Below are 14,906 nucleotides of genomic sequence, written 5' to 3'. Positions count from 1 at the left end.
CCATTTCAGTGGGCCCATTGCTGTGTCCTCTGACAGACGTTTTCCTCCTTCAGATAGTAAGACCTCTAGCTAGTAAAGCCCAATTTTATGGGGATGCAAAACAAAAACTTTATGAATGGTCATTAGAAGTAACAGTAAAACTGTTCTAAAATTTGTACCTTGGTTCCAAGGCCCATGTCTTCTGGCTGTGGGAGAAACAGAACCATAAAGTGGGCACTAACTTGGAGAAATTCACATAGGATGGTACCCCAGACTTGCAAGGTATTGTCACCTAGCTGGTACCATAACTGAATCTTCATGGTCCATTCCAATGTTCCCTAAGGCCAGATGCTTTGGGCTATCTGCTATAGAGACCGGAGACTTAACAGTGAAGATAATAGTAAAAAATTCCTATCCCTATGGAGCTTACATTCTAGCCAAACTAAAGAAACACAAAAAAGATAAATAAACTACATAGTATATTAGATTGTACTGATTGCTACAGAGAAACAAAGCAGGAAGGAAGGTAGGGTTGGGGGGGGCGGGGCGGGGGAGGGGGCGGAGTGCAGTTTTAAACAGTATCTAGGAAAGATGGCACTACAAAGGTGACATTTGACCCAGATGAGTTGGGAGGATGAGCCACGTGGCTCTCTGGTGGAAAAGCATATTGGATGGTAGAAACACCATGTGCAAAAGCCCTCAGGAAATGTGCCCGGGATGTTCTAGAACCAGCAGAGACCATCATGACTGAAGCAGACTGAGTGAGGAACAGGGGAGCAGTGGGAATCAAGGTGAGAGTGTGAACATGGGGTAAGACGTGAAAGGCGTTGTTCTGTTCGGTAGCTACTCCCCATAGCTCCACCACTCCACTCTAATCTACAGTGGTATTCTGAGTTGCCCGGGATTAGAGTTAGCTTGCAGATAATACATGACATTTATTTAGGTGTATCTTGCTTACAACAGTTTGTGAACCCATCTGAAAATCTTTTTGTTTCAATAGATGAGTCTATTTGCATTTATTAATGTGACATACTTAGGTTTAAGTTAACATCATGATTATGTTAGGCTCTTATTTTAAAAACTTTTCATGAGGGGCGCCTGGGTGGCTCAGTGGGTTAAAGCCTCTGCCTTCAGCTCAGGTCGTCCTGGGATCAAGCCCTGCATCGGGCTCTCTGCTCAGCGAGGAGCCTGCTTCCCTTCCTCTCTCTGCCTGCCTCTCTGCCTACTTGTGATCTCTGTCAAATAAATAATTAAAATCTTTAAAAAAAAAAAAAACTTTTCATGATGTAATGTTTTCTTGCTGTTTTTGTTCTAAAATTTGTACCTGAGATTTGTTTTAATCAGGTATGAGTTGACAGACAAGAGAACCACTTTTGGAAAGCATTAATTACATTTACTAAGAGAAGGGGGCATACCATGTCACAAAGGGCCACATGGGGAAGCACCCAGGTTGGTCAGGAGACAAGAGTGAGGGGAACCCTAGGCCTTTATTGCTATAGTTGTGGGAAGTTTTTAGGTGGGGATGGCCTTTACTGGGGAGGAAGTGAAACACAAGTGTTGGGGTTTGTGGTTGGAGGCTGTTAGTTACAAAAGCCGGGATCACAGAGGAGATGTAAACAATTTTGGCTGCTAGTTTGGCCTTGTGATTAACTGAAACAAAATAAACACCACAAGATGGAAGAAAACCAGAGGAGATTCTTCTGATAATTATCATCTTTTCCTCTATAAGTTTCTCCCTATCATAGTTCTCACCTTTGACTTTTTAAGCAGTATTTATTTTCTTCTTCTTTGAACAACACAATGCAGTATATTTATATGGCTATATATACTGTGTGTTCTAGTTCACAGTATAGGCTACTATGTACTACAACCTCTCTCCATCAATTTCTATACTCCAGCAAGATCTGGAGTAGCTGCTGCTGCCAACCTATATGCCATACCCGCACGACTGCAAACGGGGTTTTTTTTAACCCCAAAACGTGTGTAAAGTACGTTTTAAGAAATAGGCTTTGTTGGTTTCTTCTACAGTATTCACCACCAGGCACCATCTCAGCCTCCTCCCCCTTGGAAGGCTGTCTGGGTCATCCCTATAGCTTTTGGCAGCTTTTCCTAGTGTGTTGGGTTTGGGGACTAGTTGTCTTCTAGTTCACAGAAGATGGACTCTCTATTTTTATTTTTCAGTCTTTTTGGTTGTGAGCAACTTCACAGGAGAGAAAGGGGAGAATGCCTCCATCTCTTGCTAGAAACCTTTTGTATTCTCTTGAAAATTTTCATATTTTTTTTAAAAAAGATTTTATTTATTTGACAGAGAGAGATCACAAGCAGGCAGAGAGGCAGGCAGAGAGAGAGGAGGAAGCAGGCTCCCTGCTGAGCAGAGAGCCCGATGTGGGGCTCGATCCTAGGACCCTGAGATCATGACCTGAGCCGAAGGCAGCGGCTTAACCCACTGAGCCACCCAGGTGCCCCGAAAATTTTCATATTCTTAAATCAAGTTGCTTACGTACTTTGGTTAAGTTCTGTATCCTCGTTTATAAGGGATATAATCACCCATTTATGTGTATTGACTTCATGGCGTATGTATCAGAATCTTGTTTTACCTGTTGGGGCAGCGGTTACAGAATGAAGCAAAGTCTTTGTCCTTACAAAGTGAGACGAGAGATGTGGTTTGGTCCAGGATAATGGAACTAGAAGTAATTAAAAGTGCTGAGTGAATTTTTTGATGGACTAATATGAGGGTAAGAGAAAAAAAGAGGTAAAGATGACACCAATATTTTTGGCATAAGAAACTACCAGGATAGCTATGAAACATAATAAAATTTCAGAATACCTGGGAAAAGGGAAAGTCCCAGTACCTTCTCAAGATAAAAAAGATCACATGGCAAGAATAAAAACAATTAATGGCCTTGCATTTCTAAACAGGAACACTGAAAACTAGAAATAATAGAGCAACATTTTTAGTTTTACAAACTAAAATTTTATGCCCCAACTATCAATCCAGAGGGAAGGGTAGAATGTGCCTAATGAACTGTTCTCAGGAAGCTACTAGACGATGGGTTCTACCAAAAGGAGGCAGTGAAACAAGAAAAAGACATAAAAGTTAGGAAATGAGACAGAAAATGAGAAGTCCCAAAATGACAGCTATGTAGTTCAGACTGGAAAACGCTAGAGAGAACCAGGAGAAATGTCCCCAAGAAATTAAAATAGACTATTTGATTTGTTCGCACCTTTTTTTTTTTTTTTAAAGATCTTATTTATTTATTTGACAGAGATCACAAGTAGGCAGAGAGGCAGGCAGAGAGAGAGGGGGAAGCAGGCTCCCTGCTGAGCAGAGAGCCCAATGTGGGGCTTGATCCCAGGACCCCAGGATCATGACCTGAGCTAAAGGCAGAGGCTTTAACCCACTGAGCCACCCAGGCACCTCTTGTTTACATGTTCTAAGAGGAGACATAGCCTTGCAGTGGAGCCTCTGGGCCAAATTAGTGGTAGATACAGAGAAAGCTAAATGGTTGAAAAACTGATTATTAACTCTAACGAAAACAAAAAAGTCTGGTACAAGAAAGGAAATGAGTAATATTCCATAGTCATAATAATGTTGAGGCTAAATGTAGATTTAACATAAGATGATGACATATAACTAAATTGGAACGAAATGGGAAATTGTGTGCATGCAGAAGGGTTTAGAAGAGCATTTTCACTTTCTGTGTAGTAAGTAAGTTAATGAGGCTGCTTGGTTTTTTAATATAAGCGTTGTACAGCTACTGACTTAAAACAGGTACATATTTAACTTTGGTAATAGAACATATTTAAAATTTTTTTTCAGTAGCTAAGATGTTAAGTTAAATATGTCAATATAAAATATTTCCAATTTGTTTTGGAAAGTTGGTTTCAATTTATTTCTGAAAGATATTCAGTATTTGTATGTCAGAACTATTTAAACTTTAAGATGTAACTTTGCAAATACTTACCCAGATGGAACATTTAATATAAAAAGGAAAAACTATGAAATATTTCTAAGAATAAAAGAGTTCAAAAATAAAACTACATATCATTTAAAAATATGAACAATTTATTTTTAATCTTTCAGAAAAGCTGTAAAAAATAAGCACCTGAATTTGTTACTTTTTAAATTAATACTCTTTTCCTATTACTTTTAGCATGTCATTTTCTAGAGAACAGTATTTTTTTTTAACATATTCTTTATTACTGAGATGGTTTTATACTGCTAATAATCCCTGGAGGTGCTGGTTTGGTAGTCCTTTTACATAGTTTGAAGCTGGTAAACCTTTGGTCCTTTTTTTAAGAGGTAACCTTGGTCATTTAGTGATCCAATAAAATTTTCAAAATCAGCAACCTGGAATAAAATATAAAAAAACAGCCCATTAAGTAATATGCAAAAATATGATTTATAAAATGAATCTCTCAAACAGATATATACAATCCCAAGTTTCTTGGGCAAATAAATTTATTTTTATTTCCTCAGAGAAAACTGCTTACATATGAGCTTTCAATTCTATTATGAGATTCTATTCTAGTTGATTAGCTGAGCCAATAAAAAATAAAAACTCCAGGATCCAGAGTATTTTTAAGATTTTATTTATTTGAGAGAGATAGCACAAGCTGGGGGAGAGGCAGAGAGAGAGGGGGAAGCAGGCTGCCCGCTGAGCAGGGAGCCCAATACAGGACTCGATCCCAGAACCCTGGGATCATGACCTGAGCGGAAGGCAGATGCTTAGCTGACTGAGCCACCCAGGCACCCCCAGAGTATTTTTTATTTTTGTTTTAGATTAGCTTCAAAACAAAAATTAGACTAGCTTCAATTCTGAAATCAAGTGGGCAATTTTCTGTGTAAACTTTTGTGTGCTTACATCCATTTTCACTAAAACTTTGAAGTACGTAGAGCAGATGGAATATGTCTATTTAACAAATGAGGAAACAGATTCAAAGATGTTAAGATGACTTGCCCACATGGGACGGTCAGAGAAATATGGAAAGTGAGTCTTGCCGTGTTTCTCCCAATTGTCAAGATACTGAAAAAGAGGTAAGTGTGTGTTTTAGATAACAACTTTTTATAAAAGCTCTGAGCAGCTCATTTCATAGCTTAAATAAATAAGCTTATATTTTGAAATTCTCCAAAAAATCCTATTCCATTCTTTTCATCCAAATATTATTTTTTTCAATCTCCATTTTATTTTTTAAATTTTAATTCCAGAAATAGTTACTAGTGTTATATTCATTTCAGGGGTACAGTAGAGTGATTCAGCAATTCCACATATTATTTAGTCCTCTCATAATAAGTGTACTTAAAAAAAAAGATTTATTTTTAATTTTTTCTAAAGATTTACTTATTTGAGAGAGAGAATGCACCTGTAATTGAGCACATACGGGAGTGGGAGGGACAGAGGGAAAGGGGGAGACAATCATTTTATTTTTTTTAAGATTTTATTTATTTATTTGACAGAGAGAGAGACAGCGAGAGAGGGAATGCAAACAGGGGAAGTGGGAGAGGGAGAAACAGGCTTCCGGCGGAGCAGGGAGCCCAATGTGGGACTTGATCCCAGAACTCTGGGATCATGACCTGAGCCGAAGGCAGACGCTTAACGACTGAGCCACCCAGGTACCCCAGGAGACAGAATCTTAAGCAGACTTCCTGCTGAATGCAGAGCCAAACTTGGGGCTCAGTCTGAACACCCTGAGATCATGGCCTGAGCCAAATCAAGAGTCACATGCTTAACTGAGCCACCCAGGCGCTCCTAAAGATTTTTATTTTTAAGTAATCTCTACACCCAAGTGTGGGGCTTGAACATGCAACCCTGAGATCCAAGAGTTGCATCCTCCACTGACTGAGCCAGCCAGGTATACCTAGTAAAGTGTACTTTTAATCCCCTTCACCTATTTTACCCATCCCCTCCCCCCACCTCCCCTCTGGTAACCATCTGTTCTTTATAGTTAGGAGTCTGTTTTTGGTTTGTCTTTCCTTCTCTTTTTTTGTTTGTTTCTTAAATTCCACATATGAGTGAAATCATGTGGTATTTGTCTTTCTCTGACTTATTTCACTTAGCATTATACTGTCTAGCTCCATCCATGTTGCACATGGCAAGATGTCATTTTTTTAATGGTTGAGTAATATTCCAGGTGTGTGTGTGTGTGTGTGTGTGTGTGTGTGTGTATACACATACTGTTTCTTCTTTATCCATTCATCTATAGATGGACACTTAGGTTGCTTCCATAATTTGGCTATTGTAAATAATGCTGTGATAAATATAGGGGTGCATATATCACTCTCAATTAGTGTTTTTGTATTTTTTGGATAAGTGCACAGTAGTGTGATTGTTGGATCATAGCATAATTCTATTTTTAATTTTTTGGGGAAATTTTGTACTGTTTTCCATAGTCATCCAAATCCTTTGAAAAAAAAATTTTTTTTAAAGGTTTTACTTATTTATTTCACAGAGACAGATCACAAATAGGCAGAGGCAGGCAGAGAGAGAGGAGGAAGCAGGCTCCCTGCTGAGCAGAGAGCCCGATGCGGGGCTCGATCCCAGGACCCTGAGACCATGACCTGACCTGAAGGCAGAGGCATAACCCACTGAGCCACCCAGGCGCCCCCAAATCTTTTGAAATTTAAAAGCTCTATACTTATTAAAGACCTCATGAGATTGTCATAAAAAAGATGTATTAAGCATTTGGCTTATCATACCTGAATGTTTAGTTCTTTGGCAATCTGCCGAAGTTGTTGAAATTGAAATAAATTATTGTAAGTTCTTTCAGCAATGTTGTTGAGAGCAGAAATAAATCTTTTTGCTGTTGACCTGTTGCTCATTCCAGAACCGTGCTGGGATCGCTCAAAATCTAGGTTCCCAAATTCATCAGAATAAGTTCCTAGCATACTTAGTGAGAGGAGAGAAAAACAAAGTTACACAATGTGGCATGGCTACAAAATTTTTTGTCTCAGGTTATAAGAAGAAAAATGTGTACATAACCATGAGGCTCATGTAGCAAAAATTTAAACATGTACTGACTGAATGGCCACCATGAAATTCACTATGGTTTGAACTATATGAAGATAAAGACATTTTTAGACATAGTTACCACTTTTAAGAAACTTGTACATTTGAGAAGAGAAAAGCTTAAGAACACAAAGTTGATAAACTGTGATATAAATACCTGGAACATTCTTTTTGATTCATGAAAAAAAGAAATTCTAAACATATTAAATTTAGGCTCTAGAGGATAAAGATATGTTCCCAGTTCCTAGGGAAGCATCTGACAAATGAAAGATGTTTAAAAATACCAGGGGAATGAACTAGAAGGGTTCTGCAGACTTGCAGTCATGACAGAAATGAAAGGATCCACTAGTTCTCTGCTGCTTCCTCTTATTTTCACAGTATCATCAAAGAAAGACATATGTACTTTATAGCAGATTTTAGCCAGAAGTCTGAAAACACCAGAGATACAATTAGCCATCATCTGTAATCCAGTTCTGTGGCTGATTCCCTCCCTGCCTGTACAATGGAACAGATCATGGCTTACAGGCAAAAATGTTATTTAAATCCAGAATTGGTTAATCAAATACAAATTCGTCACCTGCTAGGCAGTAGATTTGTAGTGGTGAATAAAACAGTTATAATTCCTGCCCTTAAGGAGCTTACAGCAATGAGTTTACAGGGTTTCTAAAACATAGCTTCATTTTGTTCCCTGAACAATAAGAGCCCACATGAAAGAGAAAGCTGAACAAATAGGAATGAATCATCCAAATAAGACTGTAATAAATAATACATGTAATTTAATTAATGTAAATAAATATAATGAACTGATAAAATCTCTGTTCTGAGGTGACCAACCAATCCAGCAAAGGAATCCCAGTCCCAGCCCCAGGGGCATTCCAGGTCTTCCCCTAGCCCCACTGGCCACAGCCACAAGAGTGGCACAGATACGGAAGTGAAAGTGTACAAAATAACCCCTTTGTTTGTGCTTGGGGTTAAGACCTTGTGAGATTACTCTCTTCTGAGCTTGCCGGTGTAAAATAAAGCTCCGATCCTTCAAGGTCTCTGAGTTTCACGTGATTTTTTGGCCAGGATCCAGTCCGTGTTCCGTAACATTTGGTTCGCTCACTGGGAAACCCAACCGCACTGGCCCATTGTTGCCACCAGTTTGGGGGCAATAGTGTGGCAGTGACGGAACAAGGGGTTGTAACGGAGAAAGTGCACCCTGCCTAATCTTTGGCAGTCTCCCACCTGGTCACCTTGGACCAGCCCTGCTCTGCTGTTCCTGCCAGACTCAAAAGAGACTTGTCAGGTGAGGACCTGGTCCTGCGGGCCATCAATGAGGCTGTTTCCCTACAGTGGTCCCAAATCCATGCATCCTCCTCCAGTATGTGGATGACCTCCTCCTCGCCCCTGACACACAAGACTGCACAAAAGGCAAAAAGGCCCTCCACAGCTCCTGTCAAACTGGGGATACCTAACCTCATGGAAGAAGGCACACATCTGCCAACAACAGGTCCAATCTCTCAGTTTCCTCCTCACCAAAGAGAAGAGAGAACTAGGGCCAGAGAAAAAGAAGGTCATCTATTTGCCATAACCCTAGAAAAAAAGGGGGGCCTATAAGAATTCCTGGGGGCTGCAGTAGTCTCCCGCATCTGGATTCCTGGGTTCTCAGCAATAAGAAGACCCCTCTATGATCTCTCAGGGGGACCAAATCGAGAACCCCCTGCCTGGACTGAGGAAGCAAAGGTTGCCTTCACAGAGATAAAGGCTTTCTTGGGGTGGGCTCCAGCCCTGGGCCTACCACGTAAGAAAAACCCTTCAATCTCTTTATACACAAAAAAGAACTCGGGGTATCCACCCAGACTCTTGGGCCCTGGCAGAGGCCAGTTGCATATCTGTCAAAGCAACTGGACTCTGTGGCAGCAGGATAGCCACCATGCCTCAGGGAGCTAGCAGTCACAGTCCTACTCATTAAGGAGGCAGACAAGCTCACCCCAGGGTAAGAACTTAATGTCAAGGTTCCTCATACAGTTGCGACCCTCATGAACACACGGGCACCGCTTCCTTTCCAGCTCTCGGCTAACACGATACCAAGGGCTCCTCTGCGAGAATCCAAAACAGTAAGAACATTAAACCCAGCAACCTTTCTCCCCACGGAAGAAGGGGAACCAGACTATAACTGTTCCAAAGTAACTGATAAAGTCTATGCAAGCTTTCCAGGCTTACAGGATCAAGCCATAAAAAACCCAGAGCTTGTGCTGTTCAGTGATGGCAGCAGTTACCTACAAGAAGGTGCCCAGAAAGCAGATTATGCAGTGACCACAAGCACTGAAGTCTTAGACGCTAAAGCATTACCAGCCGCACAGTCAGCACAACAGGCGTAACTATACACCTTAGTCGGAGCCCTCACCCTCAATGAAGGCAAGTGGGTCAACATCCACACTGACTCTTGGTTCGTCTTTGTTACTGTGCGTATACAGGGGGCCATCTACAAGGAGAGGGGCCTTCTAACTGCCGCAGAAAAAGCTATCAAAAACGAAGAGATACTAAAACTCCTCAAAGCCATCTGGCTTCCAAGAGAAATAGCAATCCTGCACTGTAAGGGACACCTGAAAGGAGACAACTCCATAGCACGGGGAAATCACCTGGCAGATGAGGCTGCCAAGACGACAGCCAGTAAGGACATGGCTGAGGGGGCCACCTGGACTAAAAAGAGTTGGTGGATGATGCCAGATGGGCATGTCTTCATCTCAACAGCAACAGGAAGACATCTAGTCAAAAAATACCACAAACTCCCCCACCTGGAAAAAACTGCTTTACAGGCCCTCCAAAAAGTACTACTACATCAGCCAGCAGCCAGCACTATGTCGAGCAGCCAGTGAGCAATGCATAACATGTGCTAAAAATAATGCTCGACCTGCACCGCAGCCCCCGCCCGCCAGGTGTCCGGGGATGGAAGTAACCCCTTTCAAAGATCTAGAAATAGACTTTACAAACGTGCAGCCAAGCAGTGGATTCAAATATCTCCTAGTAAAAGTATACATATTCTCTGGATGGGTCAAAATCTTCCCGACCAGGATGGAGTGAAGCCGGGAAGTAGCCAAAGTCCTCTTGTGGGAGATCGTGCCCCAGTTCAGCCTGCCATTAACAATCCATAGTGAGAGTGGGCCCACATTGTAGCAGACATTGTACAGGTCTTAACCAAGTCTCTCAGCATCACCTGGAGACTCCACACTGCCTACCAGCCACAAAGCTCAGGGAAAACAGCAAATGAATCACACCCTCAAGGGAACCTTAGCAAAGTTTTTTCAGGAGACTTGCCTCCCATGGCCAAATCTGCTACCCCCCCTCCTACATGCCTGCTGCACACCTGGGACTCTACATTACTCCCCTTTCAAATTAGTGTATGGATGGCCTCCCCCATGCCTGGGGAGCCTTCCAGGAAACTTACATCAAATTGAAGATTAAAAACAAAAAACAAAAAACAAAAAACCTTCAGGCCCTGGGGCCACCTTAAATAATTACAAAGGCCCTGAGAGGGCCCCAATCTCCTTAGGGTCCCAGGTACACTCCTTCCAGGCAGTGTAGATCAAAGATTAAAAAAAGGACCCCCTCAAACCACAGTGGACAGGGTCTCACACTGTTGTTCTAACCACCCCTACTACCCTTAAGATTTCTGGTATCATCCTATGGGTCCAACACTCCAGAATGAAAAAAAGCCCATCACTCAGATGACGAGCCACACCAATGGAAAGTCCAGTCAAACCCTACAGATCCACTCTGGCTTCATCTCTGACGAGACCCCACCAAATAATGAACACCTGCTTGCCGTGGTCCCTAGCTCTCATCAGCATGATATTCCTCATCCTAGGGGTTGGACTCTATACTATTGCCCCTTCTGACTGGACTTTCCCCCAGAGACTTGCCATTATTGTTGTTTACTGAGTAACCCTAGGGTGTTTTACTGCCCTTACTTGTCCACAGGTTTTATCTGCTGTCCGGCTAGCCACAATGGCTCCCTCTAACTAAGGTTGTGGACCCACAACTGAGGTCTACTCCTAAGCACATTTCACCATGATTTTCCTGACCCCAGTCAGTCCTCGTTTTCTGCTACGTGGTGTGCTGTTCCTCCTCACTGCTTTTAGCTTGCCCTGAGCTGGCGTTGGTGGGGGCGGGGGTGGGGGGAACCTCTCAACTCTCGCATTACCGTTACTAGCAAATGGTTCCCTTGGTTCACCCACCTCATCGGCCCCCTCCTTATGCTCCTCCTCACAGTAGCATTTGGTCCTTGTATTTTTAATGCCCTTATCAGGCTTATCACACATTGCCAAGATCAGACTCCAGCTGCTCCTTACTATTGCCCCATAGATAATAAAAATGATGCCCTCTAAACTAGGTGTTTAAAAGGGCATCAAAGGGGGGAATGATAAAATAAATCTGTGTTCTGAGGTGGCCGACCAATCCAGCAAGGGAATTCAAGTCCTGGCCCCAGGGCCATTCCAGGTTTTCCTCTAGCCCCACCTAGCCCCACAGGCCACAGCCATAAGAGTGGCACAGATATGGAAGTAAAAGTGTATAAACTACCCCCTTTGTTTGTGCTTGGGGCTCAGACCAAGAGAGATTACTCTCCTCTGAGCCTGCCAGCATAAAATAAACCTCTGTGATCCTTCAAGGTCTCCGAATGCTGCTTGTTTTTTTTGTCCAGGATCCAGTCCCCATTCCATAACAGAACAAGAGCTTATTTCTCATAAGATACTTTTCCAAAAATGCTTTATGCTATTATGTTAATTATTAACAACTTATGTTCACCTTGATCATATATATATATTTTTAAAGATTTTATTTATTTATTTGACAAACAGAGATCACATGTAGGCAGAGAGGCAGGCAGAGAGAGAGAGAGAGAGAGAGAGAGAGAGAGAGAGAGGAGGAAGCAGGCTCTCCACTGAGCAGAGAGTCCGATGCGGGGCTCGATCCCAGGACCCTGAGATCATGACCTGAGCCGAAGGCAGAGGCTTTAACCCACTGAGCCACCCAGGTGCCCCCACCTTAATTATATTTAACCACCATATCCTATCCCATTTAGCCCAACAATCCTCTGATTTAGGGACTATTCTTATTCCCATTTTACAGATAAAGAAGGAAAGTCTAGTAAGGTATTTGCCAAATGTTACAGAGCCAATGAGTGGCATATGTAGGATCTGAATCTAAGCTATATGGGTTCAGATGTGAAGATTTATAAATATCTGAGCCACTTTCCTGAAAGAGAAAAAACTCAATTTTCTTTCATCTTTCAAGATGGCTCTATTCTCCCGTACTTCCTAGTATATTTAAAAAAAAAGATTGATTGATTGGAGAGAGAGTGAGAAACACCATGAGGGAGGAGAGGGTCAGAGGTAGAAGGAGGCTCCCCGTTGAGGCAGGAGCCCAATGCGAGACTCAATCCCGGGACCCTGGGATCATGACCTGAGCCAAAGGCAGTCGCTTAACCAACTGAGCCACCCAAGAGTGCCCCTTCTTAGTATATTTTTAATTTTAAAGAAAACTTATGTAAACTTTTACCCATAAACATTTAGTTTTTATAGCTATGTGCTTTGATAACTATGATCAACTGTATCAAAGTTTAGATTTTTCTTATTTTGACTACTGCTTCCAAGTTAAAATGTAATTTTAAGGTTCAAAAACACATTAAGGGCAAACATTCAAAAACTCAAGAGAAAGAAACTCTGAAATGAAGAGTTAATGAATGAAAAATGATTACTACGGTTAACTTTACTATCAATACAGTATATTTACTGAGGGCATACTGTGTGGTAGGTATGATTCTGGATCCTGGAAGTACACTGGTAAATACAACAGATAAAGTCCCTGCTCTTACAGAGTATAGACTAAGGTCAGAAAGTACGGAAAGTTTAATTCACAATCTAGTCTCAGTGTGTTTAACTGAGTCTTGACATACATTATGGAAATAACAGCAGGTAATTCCAATCACTAGGAATCAGCCTATTCTCGTTATCTGAAAATTTTTATGAAAGCCAGTAAAGCACATTCAATTCAAAGAAACAACCTGGTAATGTCACGTAGGTACTGTTTATAGTTAACAACGAGGTAACTTTTTTTGAAGCATAGAAGTAAACTGACAGCCTAAGGCTAATTCAGAGTTACCAGCAAGGCAGTTTTGAGAAGTAGAAACAAATATAAAGTTCTACAAGAAATGCCACAGAGTTCCTCTTAGATGGAAAAGTACATGTAAACACTGTCCAAGATGAAGATTCAGACATGCAGAACCAATTACAAATTAGCAATATACCATTTTTATCGAAAAGGTTGAAAGAATAATTTATCTTAAGTGTAATGCTCAGATATGAGAACAAATCAGACCAGTGGACTTATTGTGGACAAATACCAGATGGCTGCTTGAGGCAGTGTCTCGGGTCTGAGGCCTATGGAAACTAAATAAGGGTGAAGCTTCAAAAATGGAATGTTACAGGTAAAAGAGGGTGACAAGGTAGTTTTATCCCTGACTTGCTTGATAGCCAAAAGTCTATGAAGTAGAAGCACATGACACTGTTTTGCAGAATCAGGCCAGAAGGCCCAAAGGGTGAGAGATCATTAAATGGAAAAGTAAATGTTAGCCCCACCCACACAGATGGAGAGTTTAAGAGCAAGGTGCTCAGAAAGAATGTAAACAAAGAGGCAACTTTTTGTCATTAAACAAGAAGTCCCTACTGCTTGTCCTTGTTTTTAACTGGGGGGAAAAAGTTTAGAATCCAGATTTTCTGTAAGTTTGGTTAGATTCACTGACTTAGTTTTCTAGTGAGAAAAAAGGATCTCTGTTAGGGCAGTCTCTAGGTTTCTTACTGGTCTGGTCTACCAGAAGTCAGGCAGACAACCGGTATTTGTGGGCACTCTTCTATGTCATATGCTAGTACACTGAACCTCCGGCAGCACGTTGTAGGAGACAGTCTTGTAATTCCTAGACTACCTGGTTGCTTATAAATGGCAACTGGAGAGTCTCCAACACAATGAAGTCAACTGGAGAGGGAATGAAGCCAGCTTGGTAAAAATTTCATCTACAAGACCCCTCAAAACCAGTACTGAATCATGTAAAAGAGAAAATGGACAGTGCAGGCACTGTGTAATACTAAACCAATGCACCAGACAAAAGATAATATGTTAGGGATTGGTTGAAAGGGTTAGTAGTCATTAAGTGCTGATGATTTTACCTATTATGACGTTGCTTTTGAGCATTCTCAAAATACGTATTCTTGCATTTATTTTAGAACTATGTGAATGTATTACCCATTCAAAAAACACATTTTTAATATAAAGATTTACACAGATATTTTAAACCAAGAAAGTATAGTTTGTTCAGAGAATCAAATGGGCTAGATAAAAATAATTTTGCTTTGCCTAATTAAATATATAATTTGAGATGAAAAGATGACTGGTATTTCATTTAAAACAGCAGCTAATCTTACCTATATTTCATAACTTCAACTATATCCTCAGCATCTTCTTTGGTTGCTTCCTCTCTTAATTCCAACCTTGCTCGTGCCTTTGAAAGAAAACAAGCATTTTTACATAACAAAAGTATATTTACACTGAGAGGATAGTATATCAAAGCTTATTTCATTTATTCATTTTACACAAAAACTGATGGGGGGGGACTAAAATATGAAAAGTCGGAATAAAATTATCTGAAAACTTGAGTATGAAAACAATCACTCGTTTAAAATCTGGATGAAAATCTGTTTGTATCTACTAACATAGATCTTTCTAAGTGTTCATTTCAGAAAAACTGATTATGAAATATTTGGTTTTTCCTTGCCTTTTACTTTCAGGAAATCATGCCTAACCAATTTGTTAAAACAACACAGAAGGATAATCTGATTTTAAATGCAAAAAGCCCAAACTCCAGCTAATTTTAATTGCCAGAGT

General features: G+C 40.9%; 1 protein-coding gene across 3 annotated transcripts in view; it reads right to left on the bottom strand.

The window, feature by feature from the left end:
• Window positions 1-4,090: 4,090 nt before the first annotated feature.
• The window catches only part of LOC111141454 (minichromosome maintenance 8 homologous recombination repair factor), a 45,036-nt gene continuing 34,220 nt past the window's right edge, over window positions 4,091-14,906 (bottom strand). For all 3 annotated transcript variants that reach the window (XM_022494027.1, XM_022494029.1, XM_022494028.1), the window contains 3 exons: window positions 14,447-14,523; window positions 6,677-6,866; window positions 4,091-4,330 (listed from right to left, as the gene is read on the bottom strand). In XM_022494027.1, the coding sequence (XP_022349735.1) occupies window positions 4,238-4,330; window positions 6,677-6,866; window positions 14,447-14,523 (360 nt within the window). In that variant the 3' untranslated portion in view covers window positions 4,091-4,237. The remainder of the gene's footprint in view (window positions 4,331-6,676; window positions 6,867-14,446; window positions 14,524-14,906) is intronic.

This window comes from Enhydra lutris, unplaced genomic scaffold (genome assembly GCF_002288905.1).
Source record: "Enhydra lutris kenyoni isolate GAN:26980312 unplaced genomic scaffold, ASM228890v2 scaffoldscaffold6, whole genome shotgun sequence".
NCBI classification, from domain to species: domain Eukaryota; kingdom Metazoa; phylum Chordata; class Mammalia; order Carnivora; family Mustelidae; genus Enhydra; species Enhydra lutris.
This window is presented reverse-complemented; position numbering and strand designations above follow the sequence as displayed.